The 24,260-nt window shown below is 39.1% G+C and overlaps 2 protein-coding genes and 1 long non-coding RNA gene across 4 annotated transcripts; all 3 read right to left on the reverse strand.

Moving 5' to 3' along the window:
- Positions 1–2,819: 2,819 nt before the first annotated feature.
- LOC130220560 (general transcription factor II-I repeat domain-containing protein 2) lies at positions 2,820–4,460 on the reverse strand. Its single transcript, XM_056452796.1, has one exon. It carries the CDS (start codon positions 4,458–4,460, stop codon positions 2,820–2,822), a length of 1,641 nt encoding a protein of 546 aa, XP_056308771.1.
- Positions 4,461–8,640: 4,180 nt separating this feature from the next.
- On the reverse strand, positions 8,641–11,312 carry LOC130219290 (uncharacterized). Of its 2 annotated transcripts, none has more exons than XM_056451636.1 (2): positions 9,245–11,312; positions 8,641–8,889 (listed from the first exon to the last, which is right to left on the reverse strand). In XM_056451636.1, exon 1 carries the CDS (start codon positions 11,296–11,298, stop codon positions 9,502–9,504), a length of 1,797 nt encoding a protein of 598 aa, XP_056307611.1. In that variant the 5' UTR covers positions 11,299–11,312; the 3' UTR covers positions 8,641–8,889; positions 9,245–9,501. The 2 variants fall into 2 exon arrangements, with proteins under 2 accessions (XP_056307611.1, XP_056307621.1); XM_056451646.1 differs by lacking the exon at positions 8,641–8,889 and adding an exon at positions 9,032–9,103.
- A 4,872-nt stretch (positions 11,313–16,184) lies between these two features.
- On the reverse strand, positions 16,185–17,277 carry LOC130219297 (uncharacterized). The gene is made up of 2 exons (XR_008836049.1): positions 17,027–17,277; positions 16,185–16,671 (listed from the first exon to the last, which is right to left on the reverse strand). It is a non-coding gene; the product is annotated as an uncharacterized LOC130219297 (long non-coding RNA).
- Positions 17,278–24,260: the final 6,983 nt, after the last annotated feature.

A 24,260-nucleotide genomic window follows, 5' to 3' on the forward strand; every position in this document is an offset into this window, starting at 1 on the left:
CTATTTAGACAGAAATGTCTTTAATGCAATCTGTATCATAGAATTTAACTTGCTATTCCTGTTTTTATTTTAACTTTTGTTAAACGCAGTACAAACTGCTTTGGTTCTGTGGTTCCTAAAGTTATGATTACTATAGTTTTACTGTGTACTAATACTACAATATTACTAAAGCAAAACCATGGTACAGAAAAACCCCCAGTAAAATTACAGTCATGGTTACAACCCTTTCTCACAGCTCCTTGTTGCTGCTAAGTGCAAATGCCTGTTACCAGTGTTCTGAAACTCAAGTGCAATTGTCGACTAACCTGGAAAAAAATGCAAAATAGGCTGTGTTATACTACACCACGTTTAACAAACATCATCACATGGCAGCCAGTTGCTTCTTTCACCTTGCACCATTGAGCCTAATACCATTCAATACAAATCTTTTTTCAGGTTAGTGTCTGATCAGCATATTGCTTTTTTTTAATCCCTCACCAAAACCCTCTAATATTTCTTTGGTGGGACTGACATGGTGTTCATGTTGGTGTTAGTTCTGTATTAGACCATATTGTTTTGTTTTGAGTAAAATGTAATTTTGGGTGAACTATCCTATTAAAGCAGATGGCACTGATCTGTTCATAGGCATTTCTATATGCTCAAAGTTCCGCTGGAAAGAGTGTGTGGAGCTGTATGTAAAGGTCACTCACCCATTGCAGCATGCATGATTTCAGGTGACAGTAGGCAGACACTAGGCAGAACCACAGCAGCAAAATTTAAAATTTATTCTACCGCTGATATAAAACGGATATATCAATTATTTTAAGGTGGAAATGTCCATAGGCTGCTTTTGTAAAGTTGAATAAACCAACAAATGAGACAATTTTATAATATATTACCAGTTCTCAACAAAAAATGTAACATTAAAATAATATATACAGTATATAATAATAATCTCCAGGTGGCTAACAGTCATTATTATCATTACCATCACTAGGGGGTCTAATCCCATCTTTGACAAAGAACCAGCTATTTAATTGGACCAGAAAGGAATAGAAGTTTTTACATGTCAGGGCTGAACACTAAAACTGATATTTATGATTCCATTTGTACAGAAACTATAGTCCAGTCTGTGTGTACATATATCAGTTTGGCAGTGTTTTTTTAACACCGTATGTCTCCTGAGGCACAGATCATAGAACACTAGCAACATTTTTTTTTTAATCAGTCAAAGTGTGATGTTTTTTTTTAAGGTAAAGATTAGTTCATTGTTTTCCGAGTACATTTACATTTACATTTAGTCATTTAACAGACGCTTTTATCCAAAGAAACTTACAAATGAGGACAAGGAAGCAATTTACACATCTATAAGAGCAGCAGTGAATAAGTGCTATAGGCAAGTTTCAGGTGTGTAAAGTCTAAGAAGCAAAGCATTAGTAGTGTTTTTTTTTGAGAGCGAGTACAGTTAGTGGTATAGCCAGAGAGGCAGTTAAGATTAGGAAGGAAAGTGGAGATTAAACAGTTGAGTTTTTAGTCGTTTCTTGAAGACAGCAAGTGACTCTGCCGTTCTGATGCAGTTAGGGAGTTCATTCCACCAACTGGGCAGATTGAATGCGAGAGTTCGGGAAAGTGATTTCTTTCCTCTTAGGGATGGAACCACGAGGCGACGTTCATTCACAGAACGCAAGTTTCTGGAGGGCACTTAAATCTGCAGAAGTGAGAGCAGATACAAAGGAGCAAAGCCAGAGGTCGCTTTGTAAGCAAACATCAGAGCTTTGAATTTGATGCGAGCAGCAACTGGCAGCCAGTGCAAACGGGTGAGTAGCGGAGTGACATGTGCTCTTTTAAGTTCATCAAAGACCACTCGTGCTGCTGCGCTCTGAAGCAGCTGAAGAGGTTTGATAGAATTAGCTGGAAGCCCGGCTAGTAGAGAGTTGCAATAATCCAGTTTGGAGAGAACAAGAGCTTGAACAATGAGTTGAGCTGTATGTTCAGATAGGAAGATAGGAAGGGTCGGATCTTTCTGATGTTATAGAGTGCGAATCTGCAAGATCGAGCAGTTCTAGAAATGTGGTCAGAGAAGTTTAGTTGGTCATCAATTTTGGATGCAGTAACGGTTGCCCCATCCATCTGGATTGAAAAGTTATGGTGTAGAGTCGGGTTGGCAGAAACTTCAAGCATTTCCGTTTTCGCGAGGTTAAGCTGAAGATGATGATCTTTCATCCAGTGTGAAATGTCTGACAGGCAGGTTGAAATGCGAGCTGGAACCGAGGGATCATCAGGGTGAAAAGAGAGGTATAGCTGGGTATCATCAGCATAGCAGTGGTAGGAAAATCCATGTTTCTGGATGACTGTTCCTAAAGATGTTGTGTAGATGGTGAAGAGAAGTGGCCCAAGAACAGAGCCCTGAGGTACCCCAGTATTTAGATCAGGGGTGTCCAAACTTTTTGCACAGGGGGCCGGATTTGATGTTGTAAAATGTGGGGGGCCGACCTCGACTGACGTTCATTAAATAAAGCAACAATATATTTAAACACAGTTTAGCAAGCCATCCTGTGTTTCACATTTTCTTTTTATTTTCATTTTAACAATCAAACATGTATTTTGGTTCATTTGAACATGAATTATATTATCATGGGAGTTAAAGGTTCACAGAATTTTTATATAACAGAAACGATTATCCACAAGTGCAGGACTAATTTGATATATGACATATCATCAAATATAAATGTTGATTGAACGGTTTTTTCTGGACTGAAAACTGACAACTTGTCTGAATTTGTGACTGAACAAAACAAAATAAAGTCAGAGTTATTTAAATGACAAATGACTTGCCTGCATTAATGTGATGGGTGATACTGAGATCTGTACTGCAGCACAACTGCCAGGTCTGGCTCAAAGGCAGAGGTATTGATGCGCAAGATGTCTCGCAGGTGAGAGTCTGTGAGCTGTGTCCTCACACGACTCTTATTTAAGTTCATAACCGAGAATGTCTTCTCACACAAATACGTCGACCCAAACAAGCTCAGCATTTTCTTAGCAAACTCTCGAATCTCTTGAAACCTGCCTTTATCCAGCTGTCGGTAAAAGTTGGCGAGAGAAAGTTGCTGGTGCCGACTGCGGCTCTCGGCGTCACACTGCAGCTCAATGAGCTCCAGCTGTAAATGGTCTGGAACATTATCTGTGTCCACGGAGAAAGGTGAGGAAAAGAGAGCGATATCCTTCTCAATAGCTGTAAAATCCCGAAAGCGTTGTCTGAACTCTTCAGCCAAAGATTTAATATCTGATGCGTACCTCTTTGTTTGCGCATTGACATTGCTCTCTGGGAATCTGGCCATGATTTCTTGCAGCGCTGAAAAATGTGCAGTATTGGGCTGGGTCTGCGACAGGTGTCTTTCAAACAGTTTGAGCTTGGTTCCAAAGGCTTTAATGTGTGAATATAGTTGGCTTATGACTGCGTCTGGTCCCTGGAGACTGGTGTTAAGGACATTAAGGTGCTTTGTGATATCAACTAGAAAGCCCAAATCAGCTAGCCACATGGGGTCACTTAGTTCTTGCATAGGTTGTCCCTTTTCAGCCAAAAACTCACTGATTTGCTGCCTAAGAGAGTAGAAGCGCGACAGTGCAGAACCCCGACTGAGCCATCGCACGTCAGTGAAATAGACAACATCTCCATATTCTGCATGAATCTCGCTTAAAAACTGTTGAAACTGGCGGTGGAATAGCGCTCTGGAGCGGATATAGTTAATAGCCTTTATCACCGGTTTCATAACATGTTCGTATTGGAGATGTTTGGCACACAGAACTTGCTGATGAATGATGCAATGGAGTTTTACAGCTTGACCCCCTTCTTCACTTACTTTGTTGCATATTAGTGTTGCTAATCCACTTCGTTCGCCAGCCATGGATGGTGCACCATCCGTAATAATCCCAGAAATTTTCTTCCACGGGAGTTTCATGTCATCCATGGCAGCGCAAACAGAAGAGAATAAGTCTGTTCCTTTCGTTTGGGCTTTCAGGCTCTGGAGGTCAAGTAGTTCTTCAGTAACGTTCATTTCATTGTCCACTCCTCTCAAAAAAATAAGCAACTGAGCAGTGTCCGAGGCATCTGTGCTTTCGTCGCAAGCTAGCGAAAAAAATTCAAACTCCTTTCCTCTGACTCCCAATTGTCTTTTGATGTCTGACGACACTTCTTCAATCCTGCGTGCCACGGTGTTACGTACCAGGCAGACTTTAGCAAACTCTTGCTGCTTCTCAGGACATATTTTCTTCACCATAGTCATCACGCAGCCTTTGACAAATTCACCCTCAGTGAAAGGTTTGCAATGATTCGCGATCAGTGTTGCTACCTCGTAACTAGCCTTTGTGGAATTCTCATTTGACTCTCGGGCTCTTGAAAAATACTGCTGCTGTGAGATTAAACTAGCTTCAAGTTGTGTCAATTTCTTGCTGCGTTCCTCCCCTGTCAAATTATCATACATGTCAGCGTGTTTCGTTTGGTAATGTCGCTTGACGTTGAACTCTTTAAAAACAGCCACTGTCTCTTTGCAAATGAGACAGACACAGTTGTTACGTATTTCTGTGAAGAAATAGTCCAATTTCCACCCATCTTTGAAGCGTCGACCCTCGCAGTCAACTTTCCTTTTCTTATTTATTGTCGCCATTTTAGAAAATTGGGGGTAAAAGGTTACACGGGGTGATGTCGCATAGAGTGCTCCTGCCTCTAGTGGGTAAATTAGGAACAGTATTTAGGAACAGCACTTATTAAGTATATGTGCGGGCCAGAAGTTATTAATTCTATTACAGAGGCTGCGGGCCAGATTAAATTTGACCACGGGCCGCATTTGGCCCCCGGGCCGGACTTTGGACATGTCTGGTTTAGATGCTGTAGGTTGGACACCTCTCCCCTCCAAGACACCCTGAATGACCTGTCCGAGAGGTAAGAACTGAACCATTGAATAACAGTGCCTGCGACGCCCAGTGACTCAAGCGTAGATAGCACGATCTGGTGGTTTACAGTGTCAAAAGCAGCTGATAAATCCAGCAAGATGAGGACAGATGATTTAGAGTCTGCTTTAGCCAGTCTGAGATCCTCCACGACTGAGAGCAGGGCAGTCTCAGTTGAGTGGCCTTTCTTAAAGCCAGATTGCTTGTTGTCCATGAGGTTGTTTTGAGTAAGAAAGTCCAGGACTTGATTGAACACTAGTTTCTCCAAAATCTTGGCCATGAATGGAAGCAGGGATACCGGTCGGTAGTTTTCAAGTAGCGTTTGATCCAGGTTGGGTTTCTTTAGCAGTGGGGTTACCCTAGCCTGCTTAAATGAAGTAGGGAATAGACCAGAGTCAAGAGATGAGTTAATTATGTGCATCAGTGTTGGTATGACTGCAGGAGAAATGGCTTGCAAGAGATGAGAGGAAATGGGATCAAGCGGACAGGTGGTTGCATGGCTTGATAGCACGAGATTGGACACCTCAGACTCAGAGCGCTGGGAAAAAGAGGTGAGTGTGTGTGGTGTTGGTGGTGTATCTTGCATGTTTGTTGTAGGTGCAGCAAATTGAGCACTGATTTTTGCAGTTTTGGTGCAAAAGAATGTAGCAAAGTCATCAGTAGTGAGTGTGGAGAATGCGGGTAGAGGAGGAGGATAGAGGGGGGAGGAATATGTTTTAAAAAGTAAGCGAGGGTTGGTGGCACTGTTGACTTTCTGACGGACTTTGACGGACTTTCATTTTCGGCTTAGTCCCTTTATTAATCCGGGGTCGCCACAGCGGAATGAACCGCCAACTTATCCAGCACATGTTTTACGCAGCGGATGCACTTCCAGCTGCAACCCATCTCTGGGAAACATCCATACACACTCATACACTACGGACAATTTAGCCTACCCAATTCACCTGTACCACATGTCTTTGGACTGTGGGGGAAACAGGATCACCTGGGGGAAACCCACGCGAACTGAGGGAGAACATGCAAACTCCACACATAAATGCCAACTGACTCAGCTGAGGCTCAAACCAGCTATCTTCTTGCGGTGAGACGACAGCACTACCTACTGCGCCACTGCGTCACCTCATTCATTCATTAAATATTAATTAATGCATTAACCAAGTCAACAAATGACACCTTTTTAAAATATGTTTAGTTTAGGTTAATAATAATAATGGTTCACAGTGCAATTTTGGATTTTACAACAAAAAAGTTTGTCTCATTCTTAGTTTTCAAAAGACAGATTAAAACAAATAATTGCTATGTTTATGACAGTGTGTGATTAGTTTTTTTTGGGTGACATTTGTGCTGAATTATGCAGTGACTGAAGAAGCTGCATTCATTGTTTTCCTGATTTAATAATTTATGGTCTTTGGCTTTGGGATGCATGGTGGGGCGAGCGCTGTGTGTGCAGCTTTAGGAAACTAAGTGCCTTATTAATATCACAGGTGATGGACTCCCCGCTTTTAATGAGGCTCACTGTCAGCCTGAACTTTATAGATTAGTTCAAGGAGGGTCTCGAGGGACTTGAGGAACGTACACACATACACACATAGACACACACACTCACGATTGTTTGTTACTCTTAAGGGTACCAAAGACCTGCTTCACACTGAGATGCATATGGATAAGTGCACCATAAAAGCACTTCTACAAAAATAGTTTACATTAGCATCTACTGTATGTGTCAAGTGTGAAATAATTAAACAGTGTTTTATAAGATCGGTACTGGGGTTTTTGTAACCATAACAGCACTGTTGTGCATGATACATGAAACAAAGGTAGGCGTGTTTCAATGTAAACAGTGGGTGTGTATATTTTACTTGCTTCTGATTGGTCAGTCACACCATTCCAAGGTATGTTATTCCCAGTTAACCACCTCTAAATAACGCATGACTTCAAATCACCTTGACCACCAGTAAATATGTTCAAATCCATATACTTAAATCCACATTAATATTTGTCTGCTTTTCTGTCATGTCATGTTTTTTGACAGTTTTGAACTGTTTGGTGCCAACTTGTGAATGAATAATACACAGTTAGTCTATTTTTTACTCAGCCAGGTTCATTTCATAATAAAAAAGAAATGCTGCACCAAAGGCTATGACCATGTACAGTAGAGAAAATAAGTATTAAACACATCACCATATTTTTCAAGGAAACATATTTCTTAAGGTCCTATTGACTTAAAGTTTTCCCCGGATGTTGGTAACAGCCAAAGAAATCCATATATGCAAAGAAAACACAACTAAATAGTTTATAAATGAAGTTGTGTAATACAATTAAATGTCACAGGGAAAAAAGTATTGAACACACGAAGGAAGGAAGATGTAGAAAGGTAGTGAAACCCCAGACAGCAGCTGAAATCTCTCAGTAGTTATTCAACACCCTTCTGCCCTTTGTCAATGTGAATTAGTATTAGCTGCTTCAGTCCAATATCTACATTATCAGAATGATTGTTTTGTCCCTATACTTTGTGATCATGATTTTTTTCTCCTTTCAACAGCCTCTCTCTCTCTCTCTCTCTCTCTCTCTCTCTCTCTCTCTCTCTCTCTCTCTCTCTCTCTCTCATTTCTACAGTTTGTTACTATTGGCTCATGCTGCTCAGCTGTTTGCTATGTCTCCCTTGATGTCATCATACTGTCTCCAATCCAGCCACTGCCACAGTGGCATAAAAGTAGTGACAGGACACTACTTGCAAGGCCCAGGACACTTGGAATTTCTGTGTTGTGGTGTGTCAATCATCAGTGAATCGTTTCAATCTGTTCAGTTAGTGTGTTACATTTTGGTATATGTCCACTTTTGTTGTCTATTCTCCATTTGTCCACCGTTAGTTTTTTTTCACCATCAGAGTGGGACAGGTAAGAATGCCGTGTGACATACAATGTGAACTGGCTTTGTATATCACTTTTGTTAGACACACTACACGGAAAAAAAGCTAGGATGCCAGAAAAAAACCCATAAAATAATGGCCATTAAATTACAGACATTTACTGTAAAACCACAGATGGAAAGTTACAGAAATTTTAATTTAAGGATATTTCAGTAATTTAACGTCTATTATTTTACAGTAAATGTCTGTAAATTAATGGCCGCTATTTTTCTTTTTTTTTTTTCGGCAGCTAGGGTAGGTAAAGGGCGAGCTCCACCCACTGTACTTTTGTTTATCTGTTATCATAATATAGGTAAGGTAATGTGTCAGAAACGCTAAGATTTTCTTTACAAAAATGTATATGTTTTTCTTTTTGGATTGTTAGGGTAAATTTGGGCCAATAGAATAGGTTGTTTTGTTTTATTTATTTCTATTGTTTGGATGCCGCTTGTGTAACGGGTGTACTGAATTTATGTAATATTGGACCAGACAATATAATCAGAAGACTTCAAGGTAAGTAAAAGGAGGTGGGGGTGTAACTGAGCAATAACCAGACACAAAAGGTATGTTTTAAATATAAAAATACTTTTACTTTGGATTGTATGTTTTTTCTCTTTCCTTATATTTTTCTCAGAAAACAATAATTACCTTAGAAATACAAAACTATTTACACATGGTCCCCAGGGTGCACCCACTTTACAATTGTCATAAATCAAAAAACAAAATCACAATAAATGAGTTCAAGTAAAACCAAAAGAAACCATAAAAATAACACAAATAAATCAGTATGGTTGTTTACACTGAAATCAGTGAACTCAGTTCAATTAAGTTCAAGTTCTGTTTTTTCTGTCAAGAAAATCAGTCCTTACAGCTGTGTTCGGAATCCCAGTCCATTAAAGGAAATAACTTTTTGGTATATTCTTACTTTATCCGGTGAAAGGAGGATAAACTGAAAATTTGGGTACTTCACGACTTTCCAGGTCGACGTGGGAGGCTCGCCATCAATACAAAGAATCCAGGGAAACCGGGAAAATCTCCTCAGAAAAAAACCTGGCCTGATCACAGACCAGAATATATAAATAAGTTTAATGTGTTCAAAATAAGTTAAAAAACATACAAAATATACAACACATGGAACAAATAAAACACATACATGCACATGAATACTATAAAATGAGATATTATAATAAAATACCTGTCAAATTCACAATGCCCTTATCTCTCTATGGCCTTTTCACACACACGCGATTTCAAAATGGCGTCAGTGCACTGTAAACGCAATGCAACATGCGGTCTGACTTCAACACACTCTTAAACTCACTATCATGCTAAATAACAACTATTTTGCAGGTACAACTTGATTTAGTACAGCTACCAACACTTTTAAACAGTTTAGGAATCGTAACATACCGTATTCTATCCTTTTTGTTCAAGTTTACTCCTCTCTATTGCTCAGATAACCGGTCTCGTCTCTGCTCTGTGTCTCTCTCTGCCGGCAAGCTGGAAGGGGCGGAGCTAACAACCCGATCCTACAATTGGCTGTTACTTTACCTTAAACTACATTTGTATACATGAATTTTATTTTGCTTATTATATTAATAAAGACTTGTAGATATAATAATAATATGATTATACTGCTCTGAATAATATTATAAATAATTATTCAACTATTTCACCAGGGTTACACTTTCCCCCCCTGAAATCATGCAAGTCCCTTTGCATGCTCTGAGTGGCTGATTAGTCACTACATTCAATGAGGCATCAGGTAAGTTGGAAAGGGTACCGGGACTTTCAACACCATTTAGGGAGCTAACAATGGCAGAGCTTAACCCCTGAAAGAGAGACTGGACAACATAAGAAAGGGGATTCCCGAGTTGAAGATAGTTAAGTCTGTTAGGTTCCTCTCTTTGTCTACTTGAGCGTCTGAGTGGTACATTTGGATTATGTCCTCTCTCAGCTTTGGGCTGTTCCTTCTCCACAGAAACATCTGATATTACAGTACTTTCCTCCACTTCCTCTTTATCTCCACCTTCAACAGGTATGTAAGTTTCTGTTTCCTCTTCAGGTGTGTGACCTTTCACAGTGTCATGTGGATCATTAACAGGTGAATCGTCAACTGAAATATCAGCAGGTAAGTATTCCTCTGGAGCATTATCAGGTGAGTATGTATCGGGAACATTGGCAAAGGAATTGTCAGCTGGAGTGTCAACATGTGAGTAATCTTTTGGAGTATCAACAGGTAAGTATGGTGTATTGTTACCTTCTGAAGGCTTTAGATTAACTGAATCTGTATTCAAAGAAACATTTGAAGTTCCCTTTGATTTGTGTATGTTATGGACTGTAGAAAACCGTACAGTTTCCATTTCTGGGAGAGTATCATGATGACCATTAGGATATTCATCCTCTGGATCAGAGATGTTGTCATCATCAGATGGTTCTTTGCCAGGGTTTCTCCGTGTCCTAGGTTTAGAGGGAGGTTTGGTTAATGGGTGGCTTGAAATTTCTGAAGCTGGTAAAAATCCACAAGGAAGCAGAAGGTCCCTATGAAGTGTACGGAGAGGGCTATCCTTTGTTTCAGGACGAACAGTATACACGGGCAAGTCACCTGCTCGTTTCACTACTACATACACCTCGGACTCCCACTTGTCTGCTAACTTGTGTTTACCTCGTAACCGAACGTTCCTCACCAACACACGGTCATTGACTTCCAAGGATGAGTTTGTCACAAGTTTGTCAAATCTGATTTTATTCCTCTCAGCATTCTTTAATGCTTTATTAGATGCAAGCAAATAGCTCTCTTCCAGATGTGACTTTAGATGTTTTACATATTCAGAATGGGATGTTTTTGGGTGATCATGATATGGTAAACCAAAAGCAAGGTCTACAGGCAACCTAGGTTGGCGCCCGAACATCAACTCATAAGGGGTGAATCCTGTCACTTCATGCTTCGTGCAATTATATGCGTGAACCAACGGCTTAACAAAATCCTTCCAATGAACTTTATCTTTCTCTTCTAATGTGCCAAGCATGTCCAGCAGGGTTCTGTTGAAGCGTTCGACAGGATTTCCCCTTGGATGGTAAGGTGTTGTTCGAATTTTCTTGATGCCAGATATGTCACAAAGCTCTTTGATTGTGCGTGACTCAAAGTCTGGGCCCTGGTCACTATGTAAGCGTTCTGGGAACCCATAGTGCACAATAAAGTTTTCCCAGAGACACTTTGCTACGGTTCTTGCCTTTTGATTTGGTGTAGGGATAGCCACAGCATACTTAGTGAAAAAATCTGTGATCACCAAGATGTCCTTTGTGTTGCTGCGGTCAGGTTCTATCGAAAGATAGTCCATACAGACTAGTTGTAGTGGTCGGGTGGCCTGGATGTTGACCAAGGCCGCTGCCTTTTGAGGGTGAGACTTTCTTCGCACACAACGACCACATGTCTTGATTTTCTGTTCTACATCGGCAGCCATTTTTGGCCAAAAAAATCGTGTTCTAACCAGATCCAACGTCCTTTCAATCCCCATGTGACCCATACTATCATGCAAACTACTCAACACAGAGGATCTTAGTGCTTCTGGAAGTATTAGCTGGTAAGTAATGGAATCCTTATCTCTCCGTTTCCTGTAGAGAACTCCGTCCTTTAACTCAAGGCGGTTCCACTCCTTCAAGTAGTACGGAAGACAAAGAAGTTCCTTCCTTACTGCAGGTGATGGTTTTTCTCCTGACTCCAAGTGTGATATCACCTCTCGAAGAACTGGATCGGCCCTTTGTTTGTCACCAAGATCTTTTGAAAGGTGCAATAGATCGACTGACCCATCTGAGCTACTTTCTTGTTCATAACAGTCTGGTATGGAACATGAACACAGTGACAGGGAGTTTAAAAGAGCAATGCCTGGCTCAGCGTCAGCTGAAAACCTAACAAAGTGCTTCTCACAGATAGCTTGGATGACTTCACTTGTGACATAGACAGAATCTTCTGCATTTGCCATTTGATGTTGTATGAACTGCTGGATCCTCTCTCGTTCCTTTTGGTTCATATGACTTTCTGGTGATGGATCCTGAGGTCGCCTTGAAAGACTATCAGCATCAACATTCAACTTGCCTGCCCTATACTGCAGTGTAAATGAAAAAGTGGAAAGGGCTGCAAGCCAACGATAGCTAGTAGCATCCAACCTTGCAGTGGTAAGAACATGTGTAAGAGGGTTGCTGTCAGTAATGACAGTGAATTGACTACCATAAAGATAGTCACTAAACTTTTCAGCAACTGCCCATTTAAGAGCAAGAAACTCTAGTTTATGTGCTGGATACCTAGATTCACTGTATGACAGTCCTCTGCTTGCAAATGCAATAGCACGTAACTGTCCATCTTGGTTCTGATACAGTGCAGCTCCTAACCCTTTGGCACTAGCATCTGTATGGAGAAAATAAGGGAGCTTGGGGTCAGCGAAGCCCAGTACTGGTGCACTAGTTAGCTTTTTGATGATGGACTGAAAAGCTTCCTCGCAAAGGGATGTCCAACGACCTCCAAATGGTTCCTTAGGGTTATGGTACTGACCCTTCTTGTCACTCTTTTTAGTGCTCTTCCTTAATGGTGGGTATCCTGATGTAAGATCATTGAGTGGCTTCACAATCTTGGAATAATCTTTAATAAATCGGCGATAGTAGCCGGAAAAGCCAAGAAATGACCTCAGTTCTTTTAGATTCTTGGGACTCGGCCAGGTTTTTAAGGCTTGTATCTTTTCTGGATCTGTTTCCACTCCACGTTCTGACACAATATGGCCTAAATAACGGACAGAAGTTTGAAAGAATTTACATTTCTCCAGAGACAGTTTCAGCCCGTATTCCTTTAGGCGAGATAGAACATTCAACAGACGTCTTTCGTGCTCCTCAAGAGTGTCTGAGAATATTATCAGATCGTCCAAAAAGACCAGTACTTGTTTAAGATTAATATCTCCCATACACTTCTCCATCAATCTTTGGAAAGTACTTGGTGCGTTGGTCACACCCTGGGGCATACGATTGAATTCCCAGAACCCCAGTGGGCAGACAAATGCGGTTTTAAATTTGTCTGACTCCTCAACTTCTATCTGGTAGTACCCAGATTTTAAATCAAGCACGGAAAACCATCTTGACCCTGTCAGAGCAGAGAAAGCCTCCTCAAGATTTGGCAGAGCATACGCATCTTTCACTGTCTGAAGATTCAGTTTTCGATAGTCAATACACAGCCTTACTTCCCCATTCTTCTTCCTTACTACCACTATGGGTGAAGAAAAGGGTGACTGTGACTCTCGAATGACTCCACTGGCAAGGAGATCACGAAGATGCTGACGGACTGCCTCAACATCATGTGGGTGGATAGGCCGTGCTCTTTGCTTAAAAGGAGTTTCATCATTTAACTGTATGCGATGTTTCACTTTTTGAGTGTGACCAAAGTCTAGGTCATGATGACTGAAAACTTCAGGCATTTCTCTGAGCCTTTTGGTGATGCGATCTTTCCACCCTTGGGGTAGTGGGGATTCACCAAAATTTGAGGAAAAATCAAGCTCTTGCACAGATAAGTGTTCATCCTCAAAGGTGGCATTTGGTTGAGAGAGTACTGAGTCAACCACATGAAGTTCAGCAATAGTACACCTTGGTGGAATGGTTATTTGATGTTCAGTTTCATTTGTAAGCACCACTGGAAGACAGCAATGCTGGCTTTTTGGAACGGTTAATAAACATCTTTTAACAAACACCCCACCAGGTAAGGATGAGTTAAATGGTTGCTCCACTACCACACACTTGTCAACTCCAGAAGGCACTTCAACGGAACCTTCCACCACTACAGTCTGTCCTGCAGACATGACCTCAGGTACATTGCCTTTTAATCGTACACAACCAAGGATACCACTTGTGTTTTGTTTCCGCCTTGCCTCCAGTGTGCGCAAAACCACTCTGTAACCAAATGCAGATGGTTGGTAAGTTGGAGGATTTATCTTCAAATTCTGCTCATAAAGAACATCCAATGTGTTCGTGCCAATTAGGACCATAGACTGATCATGGGATTTCACATCAGGCACTACTAATGCGATGGTAGGTACTTCAACACTCACCCCCAGGAACTCCTCTGGAAAAGCGATAATAACTTCAATATAGCCTTCATATGGGACAGAAATGCCATTGGCTCCTTCTACTTCCAAGATGTCATTTATGGGGTTAATGGGATACACAGAAAGATGTTGCTCATAAAAGGATTTGGGGACTGTTGTAACTTGTGACCCCGTATCCAATAAACACTGACACATTTCACCAGCTATGCTGATTTCTGCAATGCATCTAGCACCAACTAACCCTTTTGGAAGTGTAGCATTTGACATTCTGGAAGATTGACATTTGTTTGAGACACGTTTAGAAGTGGGACAATCTGATTTGAATTCAGCCCCCGTCTGTCCCTCAACACGGGCTGGCTTTAGTTTAAATGAGGGCTAAGGGTGGAGTTCTGAGAGTCCCACTGCAGCTGCTTCTCTCTCAGCAGCTTACGCTTTGTAGCGACAAGAACAGGGTTGGGTTCGGAAGTGCATGAAGCAGCTACATGGCCATCTTCCCCGCATACAAAACAGTATCCTGGTCTTGGCCTGTCTGTTGACTTCTTACTGACTGAATTTGCTCTAACGGTAGCAGCAGTTTGATTTTTGTCTTTGCCCTGGCTGCCTACTGCTTCTCGTACTGGCAATTTCTTTTGAGGTTTAGGCTTGGCCATAAAACTGGATAACTGACTTTGGAGCTTGACTATTTGTTTCTTGAGCTCTTGTGTTTCAGTTGCACTTGAAACCGCACCTGAAGCCTCTTTCTGCTCCAACTCAGCAGAAACCCATGTTCTTTGAGAGTGCATCAGTGCTTTTTGTTTAGCAGACCCAAGATGTTTTTTCATACGATCAACCTTAGCTGTGTGTTTATCCTCTTCTGTGCGTAACATCAGCAGAAGTTTTGCAAAGGAAGGAGGATGGTCACGTTTTTGCTCAAGCTGCAGATCAGTAATTAAGTCATTGTCCCAACAGCCTCTACAAAATTGTCTGAGAAGATATCGGTCTGATTCGTCAGGCATAATACCACCTCTTTTGATAGTTACACTCAAGGCTGTTTGTAATCTATACAGATAAGTTGAGGGTTTCTCACCAGCATCCTGCAGCGTATTCATAAATCTTGCAAGGAGCTCATCTCCATCCTCAACAATACCAAAAGCTGAATCTAGTAATTGAAGATAAACAGAAGATGGAGCATCAGGGCGTAGATGTTTAATAACATCAGCTGCAGGTGGCAAGAGACTGTCCACCATCTTCCTAGACACATGCAAGTCAGACATGCTAGGATCTTTTAGAAGAAACTCAACACTGGAGCGCCATGTGTCATAGTCAGCCTCACTATTGGGCCTGGGACTCCTACCAGAGAAGGCTCGAAGCCTAGTTTGCATAGGCCCTTGGCCAGCCACATCACCACTTCTTACTACATGTTCAACTATAAGCTTCTGGACTTCTGGTGGATTAAGCATCTGTTGATGTGTAAGTGGGGACGGTGGGTTAGATTTTATGGGCGTATCCTGTGATTGTGGTCCTTCTACCTGACTTGTCTTCACAGAGGCTGTCTCAACACTCTGATCAGGAAGTGCTTGAGATGGTTCATTCTGGTTTGCATCTCCATCTGCAAAATCAGTGGACACTGAGGTAAGCTCTGAACTCATTTGAGTTAGCACCTGATTTAAGACTGCCTCAAAATTAGTTCCACTCAGCTTTGCTATTTCTTTTAATTCCTGAATATAGGATTTAGTAACATTACTTCCCATTTCCTGGGTGAAGATGCTAGACAGTGCCTTCACGTGGTAAGTGATTTCTGGATCACTTGATGACTGGTGAGTATAAGGCAGCTGGGATTCAAGAGACTGCAAGGCTTGACCACTGTTATACTCAATTATTGTGTTCTGATAGAATGCTGATTCTCTGTCACTGATGACAAAAGTTCTTGCAAAAGAACCATATCTTTTCAGTATGTCCATTAATTCTTCATCATGCTCTGTGTTAGTCAAGCCACTGATAATCAGGGAGTTTGGAATTTTAATGTTCTCTGCCTCAACTATATCCATATTTAGTTAGATATTTATTATATATATTTTTCCTAAGTTGAATGTCAAAAGATTATATTTTAGTTGCTTATATAAACATTATTACTCAGCTACAGCGCCACCTCCTGGCTGGCTTGCCACATTTGTAACGGGTGTACTGAATTTATGTAATATTGGACCAGACAATATAATCAGAAGACTTCAAGGTAAGTAAAAGGAGGTGGGGGTGTAACTGAGCAATAACCAGACACAAAAGGTATGTTTTAAATATAAAAATACTTTTACTTTGGATTGTATGTTTTTTCTCTTTCCTTATATTTTTCTCAGAAAACAATAATTACCTTAGAAATACAAAACTATTTACACATGGTCCCCAGGGTGCACCCACTTTACAATTGTCATAAATCAAAAAACAAAATCACAATAAATGAGTTCAAGTAAAACCAAAAGAAACCATAAAAATAACACAAATAAATCAGTATGGTTGTTCACACTGAAATCAGTGAACTCAGTTCAATTAAGTTCAAGTTCTGTTTTTTCTGTCAAGAAAATCAGTCCTTACAGCTGTGTTCGGAATCCCAGTCCATTAAAGGAAATAACTTTTTGGTATATTCTTACTTTATCCGGTGAAAGGAGGATAAACTGAAAATTTGGGTACTTCACGACTTTCCAGGTCGACGTGGGAGGCTCGCCATCAATACAAAGAATCCAGGGAAACCGGGAAAATCTCCTCAGAAAAAAACCTGGCCTGATCACAGACCAGAATATATAAATAAGTTTAATGTGTTCAAAATAAGTTAAAAAACATACAAAATATACAACACATGGAACAAATAAAACACATACATGCACATGAATACTATAAAATGAGATATTATAATAAAATACCTGTCAAATTCACAATGCCCTTATCTCTCTATGGCCTTTTCACACACACGCGATTTCAAAATGGCGTCAGTGCACTGTAAACGCAATGCAACATGCGGTCTGACTTCAACACACTCTTAAACTCACTATCATGCTAAATAACAACTATTTTGCAGGTACAACTTGATTTAGTACAGCTACCAACACTTTTAAACAGTTTAGGAATCGTAACATACCGTATTCTATCCTTTTTGTTCAAGTTTACTCCTCTCTATTGCTCAGATAACCGGTCTCGTCTCTGCTCTGTGTCTCTCTCTGCCGGCAAGCTGGAAGGGGCGGAGCTAACAACCCGATCCTACAATTGGCTGTTACTTTACCTTAAACTACATTTGTATACATGAATTTTATTTTGCTTATTATATTAATAAAGACTTGTAGATATAATAATAATATGATTATACTGCTCTGAATAATATTATAAATAATTATTCAACTATTTCACCAGGGTTACACTTGCGTCTCATCTCTCCAACTCTCCTATCTACTCGTTTAGATATTTTGTGTCCCATTTGTTGTCTGTGATTTTCAATATATATTTGTAAATATTTATTGTTCTATATATCCACATATTTGGCACTTATTATCACTACCTTTTGTAAATAAAACGTTGTTATTTTGTCCCTCGCTCGTCGATATTTTGTGTTTGCTTATGCGTTTTATCCAAAATTATTGTTACTCTCCTTCCCCTTGTCTGACCATCTTTAAGACTGTGACAATAATAAAGATAAAACCAGCGTGGACATTTCAGCAAGACAATGATCCAAAACACAGCCAAGAAAACTGGTTTTAGAGAATGACAATCAAGCTCTAGAATGGCCCATTAGCCAATGCATGTGACTGTATTCTTCACATGAGAGGCGTCTTTAAGCTGCCATCTCAAAAAAAAAAAACATTTCATATAAAGTATTAAATACATTTCAGTGGATCAGTTCTTTCTTCTTGTGTCATTCTATTGATATTGCACATAAAAAAAAAATGTTTTCAGATTTTTTATTTTTTTATTTTATTTTAATGTTTGTATTGTTTGGGGTTTTCACAAAATCTGGTTCAATTCTATGTCAACAGCTCCTTTAGAAATATTAGCCCCATAAAAAAGGGACGTGTTCAACATGACGTTTCCTTCTCCTTATATGTATATATTATTTTCAGAAAAGATGCAAGAAATTCAAAAATACTAAACTAAATGTATCATGAGTTCCACAAATATATTAAGCAGCACTGTGTTCACTTTCTAATTGCATTAAAATAAAATTAATATTAGCTTTTCTTTCATTATTTCCTCCCCAAATACAAAACATTTAAAATTGACAAAGATCATTTCTATGCTAAACAAAAAGAAAAAAAAGGAAAGAGTTACGAAAAGAGATAAACGTGATGGCAGTAGCTATTATTCTTTAAAGATCTATCCAGACTCAGGCAAAATGTTTCAGGAACATCTGCTTGGCTTATTTTGAGGCACCCCATGGACATACTTCAGCACTGTAATCAGTCATCTTGGCAAAACTACTGCAATTTTCCAGATTGTTCTGAGCGGGCATAATTATCTGTGCGAGTAACATGATTTGTGTTCAGCAGCTCACTGTCCTTCAACTCCTCCAGCAGTGCTCAAAACAATGCCATGGTGCTGAACATACAGTATACAGGTATATGACATATGCTACTGTAAGACAATACTTATCATGTACTGTATGCAAAAATACATTGGCAATAATAACTTGCTTTCAGGAACGTTGATGTGGAGGCTAAAGTATGAGAAGGAGCGCTATCCTGCTAAAGAATTTGCCCTCTCCTGTGGTTTGTAATGTAATGGGCAAGACAAATTCTTGATACCTCAGGCTGTTGATGTTGCCATCCATTCTGCAGATCCCTTACTAAATGTAACCCCAAACCATGATTTTTTACCAAAACTTTACCAAACTTGATTGATTTCTGTGAGAATCTTGGGTCTTCTGCAGTATTTGTGATGATTGGGATGCAGTTCAACAGATAATTCATCTGAAAAATTCCAAATGATCAACTAGAAGTCAAGTTGTTATTTGTTGCTTTTACAACTGGGATTGACGACAAGACATTTGTCAGGCAGTGTAGTCATCTTAACTTATATCAATCAAACTGACTAAAATTTAGTTGAAAATCTGATTCAAGAGTTCCCACTTAGATATGCTTGGCGTTAATAGCAGTTTTGGCATGCTGTCCCAGAAGGAGCACCCAGAGGAAACCCACACGAACACGGGGAGAACATGCAAACTCTACACAGAAACGCCAACTAAGACAGCTGAGGTTCGAACTAGTGACCTTCTTAATGTGAGGTGATCATGCTATCAACTGCGCCACCGTGCAGCCTTATTTTAAAGTTTTATATAAAAAATATATACATAATACATTAAACTCTTACATTTTGAGACTTTCTTTGGATGATTCGTCAGTTTTCAGCTCTCAAACTATGAAACAGTTTGACAACAAGCCTAAATGTCAGTGCTCTCATGAGAAAAGGACATTACCCAGGAAATGATAAACTTCATTATTTTTTTTTGTCTGTTTTCATTTCTTTGTTTATAAGAAAGCAATCTCTTTCATTTCAGTCTAATTTGTTTATTTCAGAGCAAGAAAGTTGTGCAGTCCCACATGGAAAGTACCTACATGAGGATATATGCACATATATGAAACCTATATGTAGAATATATGCACTTATGTGATAATAAATATGCTGCATATATGTTTTTTTATGCCACATATAGGCAAAATTAAGTTGCATATATGTGCATATACAGGCCATATAGGTCTCCTGTATTGCTTCCTTATATCCACATATAAGCCCTATATGTACGTGCAAGATCTTCTATATAACTTCTATCTCACTTTGGCAACTGTCATACATGATGCCTAGCTCATATTTTTTTATTAACAAGGCAATAACTAACAACTAACTAAAACAATAATGCAAAAAAAAAAAAAACATGAACATTTTAAAAGTGTAAATTCACTTATGTTGATCATCATTTTAATACAGTGTAAATTCATTAATGTTGATGCATGACCGTCATAAACATTTTATTACAGTGTAAGTTCAGTAATGTTGATACTGAACATCAATAAATATTTTAATACAGTTACATGCACATAACTTTTAGGGTTTTATCACTTTTATTATATAGGACAGCAGAGATGAGGCAGAATACATGTTAAGCAGTGAGAGAAATAAACAACAAAGGACTGAGCTGAGAATCAAACTTGGGTCACCAAGAGCAACTCAGTGTAACAAGTCAGAGCACTTTACCACTAGGCTATTAGCGATGACTCATTTTAAATACAGTGTAAGTTCACTAATGTTGATCCTGGATAATCATAAACAATTTAATACAGTTACATGCATTTAACTTTTAGGGTTTTACTTTTATTATGTAGGATAGATTAGATTAAATTTTTCAAATTAGATTCAACTTTATTGTCATTACACATGTACAAGTACAAGGCAACGAAATGCAGTTTAGGTCTAACCAGCAGTGCAATAGCAGCAAGTGCAGGATACAGGTATAAGTTATAAAGTGCAGTTATAGAAAAACTATGGTGATATTTACAGATGGATGTACTATCAACATTATATACAGGTTGTATTAGCTATGAACAGAGATTTAGAATAAATAAACATATGTACAGGTTACTATTAATAATCACAAGTGTACAGATAGATAAACATAATTACAAATGTATATGTACAGTGGGTGTGTACATAATTACAAATGTACATGTGCAGTGGCTATGTACAGCTCAAATAAATGAAACAGTGCAAATTTTAAATGTGCAAATGTTAAATAGTGCAGTGATTGTGAGGAGTATAAGTTAGAGGAGAGTGTGGGGTGTATTAGGGGTTGGCAAAAGAGTCAGTGAGAGGCAGAGTTCAAGAGGGAGACAGCTCTGGGGAAAAAGCTGTTCCTCAGAGAAAACAGTCTGTGAGCAGGGTGAGAGGTGTCCTTAAGAATACTGCGTGCTCGGCGCACACAGTGTTTCTTCTGAAAGCCTTCAATGGCTGGCAGTGTGGTCCCTGTGATGCGTTGGGCAGTTTTCACCAGCCGCTGCAGTGCCTTAGCCTCAGCAACAGAGCAGCTTCCATACCAGACTATGACACAGTTGGTCAGGATGCTTAGGATAGTAGAGATGGGGCAGAATACATGGGGAGCAGAGAGAGAGAGAAAAGAACAGCAAAGGACTTTGAGCTGAGAATCAAACTTGGGTCACTCCAAGCAACTCTGTGTTAAAAGACAGAGGACTTTACCACTAGGCTATTGGCGATGCCTTCTTTCACGATTACAGTGTAAATTCAGTAATGTTGATCATGGACCATTACCATCATTTTAATACAGTGTAAATTCACTATTGTCGATCCTGGACCATCGACATTTAAATAAAGTGTAAATTGACTACAGTTGATCCTGGACCATCATCAACATTTTAACACAGTGTGAGTTCACAAATGTTGATCCTGGACAATCATAAACATTTAAACACAGTGTGAATTCCCTAATGTTGATCCTTGACTACCATAAACATTTTTATACAGTGTTGTCCCATCCCCGGCTCGTTCCTGCTGCTCCATTCACCATTCTCCCTCACCATCTCGTTCTTGCAGCTCTAATCATCACTTTTCCTCTATGAATTGCTTACAAGATCGCTCCCTTTCTACAAATATCACTTACCTGCTGAAATATCCACATTGTTTTGAATAAACTTATTGAAGAGATAACAATCCTTGTCTTCAATTGTGTGACTGACAAGTGTCCCTAATGTTGATCCTGGACCATCATAATCCTTTAAATGCAGTGTAAATTCACTAATGTTGATCCTGGACCATCATAAACATTTTAATAGTGTAACTTCACTAATGTTGATCCTGGACGATCCTCATCATTTAAATACATTGTGAATTCACACGTCCTGAAATTGCAGAGTTCTAATTGTTCCAGGGTCAACAAGGGTGGAGCTTTTGATACAATGTTTTAACCAATTGATACAATGTTTCAACCAATCAGATGTGTGAGTGTGTGTGTTTGTGTTTGTGTGTGTGTGTGTGTGTGTGTGTGTGTGTGTGTGTGTGTGCGTGTGTGTGTGTGTGTGTATGCATAGAGTGTATCGTGTTTATATGCAGGGATGGGCAAAAATACATTAAAATGTATATTGATATAAAATACCTCAATCTTACATCAGATTGTATCAAAATAAACTACAAAATCCAGCAGCCAGAAATGTATCAATATAAAATACTGTATTTTGAAAATACAAAATAAACATGGGAGCATGACATTTCTTTGCAAACCTTCAATCAATAGGCCTATTTCACCATTCTCCTCACCATTAAACTGACTTTCTCTTTCATTTAGCATACTTTTTGTACAAATTTCATACAGAAAGTCCTGTCTTGAAGATGATCTGTCAATCACTGTTAAAACCATGCAATGCAGATAATGAGTTGGAATAAAGTACTATATATCTTGTATTTTCATAAATTTCGTGGCTAATGCAATTGCAACAGTCTTAAAATTTAAAGGGTGATATATGATGTTTTATTTATTTTTTGTTCAATAAACATATATATTTTTTTGCAATTAAAATCTTCAATACTTAATGTAAAAACACTATGTCTGAACTATTAAAATCTCCAGTTTTAGTCATTTCCATAGTGTTTTTTGCAATTGTTCTCTTCGATAACCAACATAAAACATGATCTCTAAAAAATATAGTTTTTTTATCTCTTTTTGCAAATAAACTGCTCATATATGTTCTACTGCTGCCGTATAGACTGGAGTATTATTAAATATTAATGTCTCATATACTATATTGTGCCATTTTGATGTCTCTTCATTAAATGTACACTGTATCTGCAGATCATGGCATTTGAAACTGTCTTTGAAATATTGTAGGAATTGCCACTGTAGGACTTATTGTATGTTGTTTGTCTTATTTTCTTGGAATCCACATTAGTAATCCATCTAAAACTACAATTATTTGTACAGTATGCTCATTATTCCAAGATGATTTCAGTTCTTCTTTAACTGGAATAGTCTGTTTACCCTCTTAGTGAGCACTCAGTCTTTAAATGTTTTATATTTCTAAAGTTCCTCTGCATTTACACCTGCAGCACTGAGACTGAATATGTGCTGAAGACTCCTCATCCTGTTTCTAAGGACTGATATTTTAATCTTTATCATTTCTTAAGCAAAGGTTCTGATGCGAAATTGCACACTAAACTGCCATACATACTACTGATATTAGCATTGTGCAGTATACTATGTTCAATGATTGCGGATTTGTTCTCAAATCTATCCATGCCATTTGTCAGTTATTTTCTGTGGGCCCTATCATACACCAGGTGCAAGACATGTTTGCCGCAACGTGTTGCTATTTTTAGACCAGCGCAACCTTCATTTTCCAGTTTTGCAACATGTTGTTTAAATAGTAAATCCATTTGCGCCACTTTGGGGACTCATGGGTGTGCTGGGTCTATAAAGGAAGTGTGTTAAGGCGCATGTTGGAGCGTTGCTATTTTAAGGAACTGAAATAGACTGCGCAATTGATCAGGTGAAAGCAGGTCTAAAGTGCAGCGCAGAGTGCATAAGTTGTGCACCTTAAATGCGTACACATTGCCTAATACACACAGGATGTACAGCATGAAACAAATTAAAAAGAATAAAAGGAATAAAATGTTACAAAAATTATTATTTTCTACATAAATATAAAAACCACTTCCACCATGCCTTCACTTCAGGGGGAAGTTTATCGATGACGATCTGCACTAGTGTATATGAATTTTGTATGCTAAAATTGACCGTAGTGTGTGTGTGTGTGTGGATGTTTCCCAGTGATGGGTTGCAGCTGGAAGGGCATCCGCTATGTAAAACATATGCTGGATAAGTTGGTGGTTCATCCTGTTGTGGCGACCCCAGATTAATAAAGGCACTAAGCCAAAAAAAAAAAAATAAGAATGAATGAATATAGTATAATCATTAGCAGTATTATTTATTATATGCATATTTATATTTGTTTGAATAAAAACAAGTTTAGATTTGTCCATCTGTGGGGTTTTGGAGACATCTGCATCACTGTATGGGGAATAAAAACAGGTTTGGATATAACTCAGTTTTTTGACCACACTTTGTTATTGTTCATTTACTACTTTGCTGGAAATTATAACTGAATTTAAAAATAGTTTTGAAACAAGCCTTTATGCTTAACAAATGAAATTAAATATATAGACTGATGGGTGTTTTCAGTGAAGAGCGTACAACACCGTTTCCTTACTCCACCAAAGTAAAGAGAAAGTAAAGAGGCCGAATGGAGGAGGCACATTCTTTAGTCTTGCTGCAGATGGCCTGTTTAACTGTTTTCTCGCTACGCTAGTGAAGCATTCAGTTTTTC

Source organism: Danio aesculapii, chromosome 3 (genome assembly GCF_903798145.1).
Source record: "Danio aesculapii chromosome 3, fDanAes4.1, whole genome shotgun sequence".
In the NCBI taxonomy this organism is placed as follows: domain Eukaryota; kingdom Metazoa; phylum Chordata; class Actinopteri; order Cypriniformes; family Danionidae; genus Danio; species Danio aesculapii.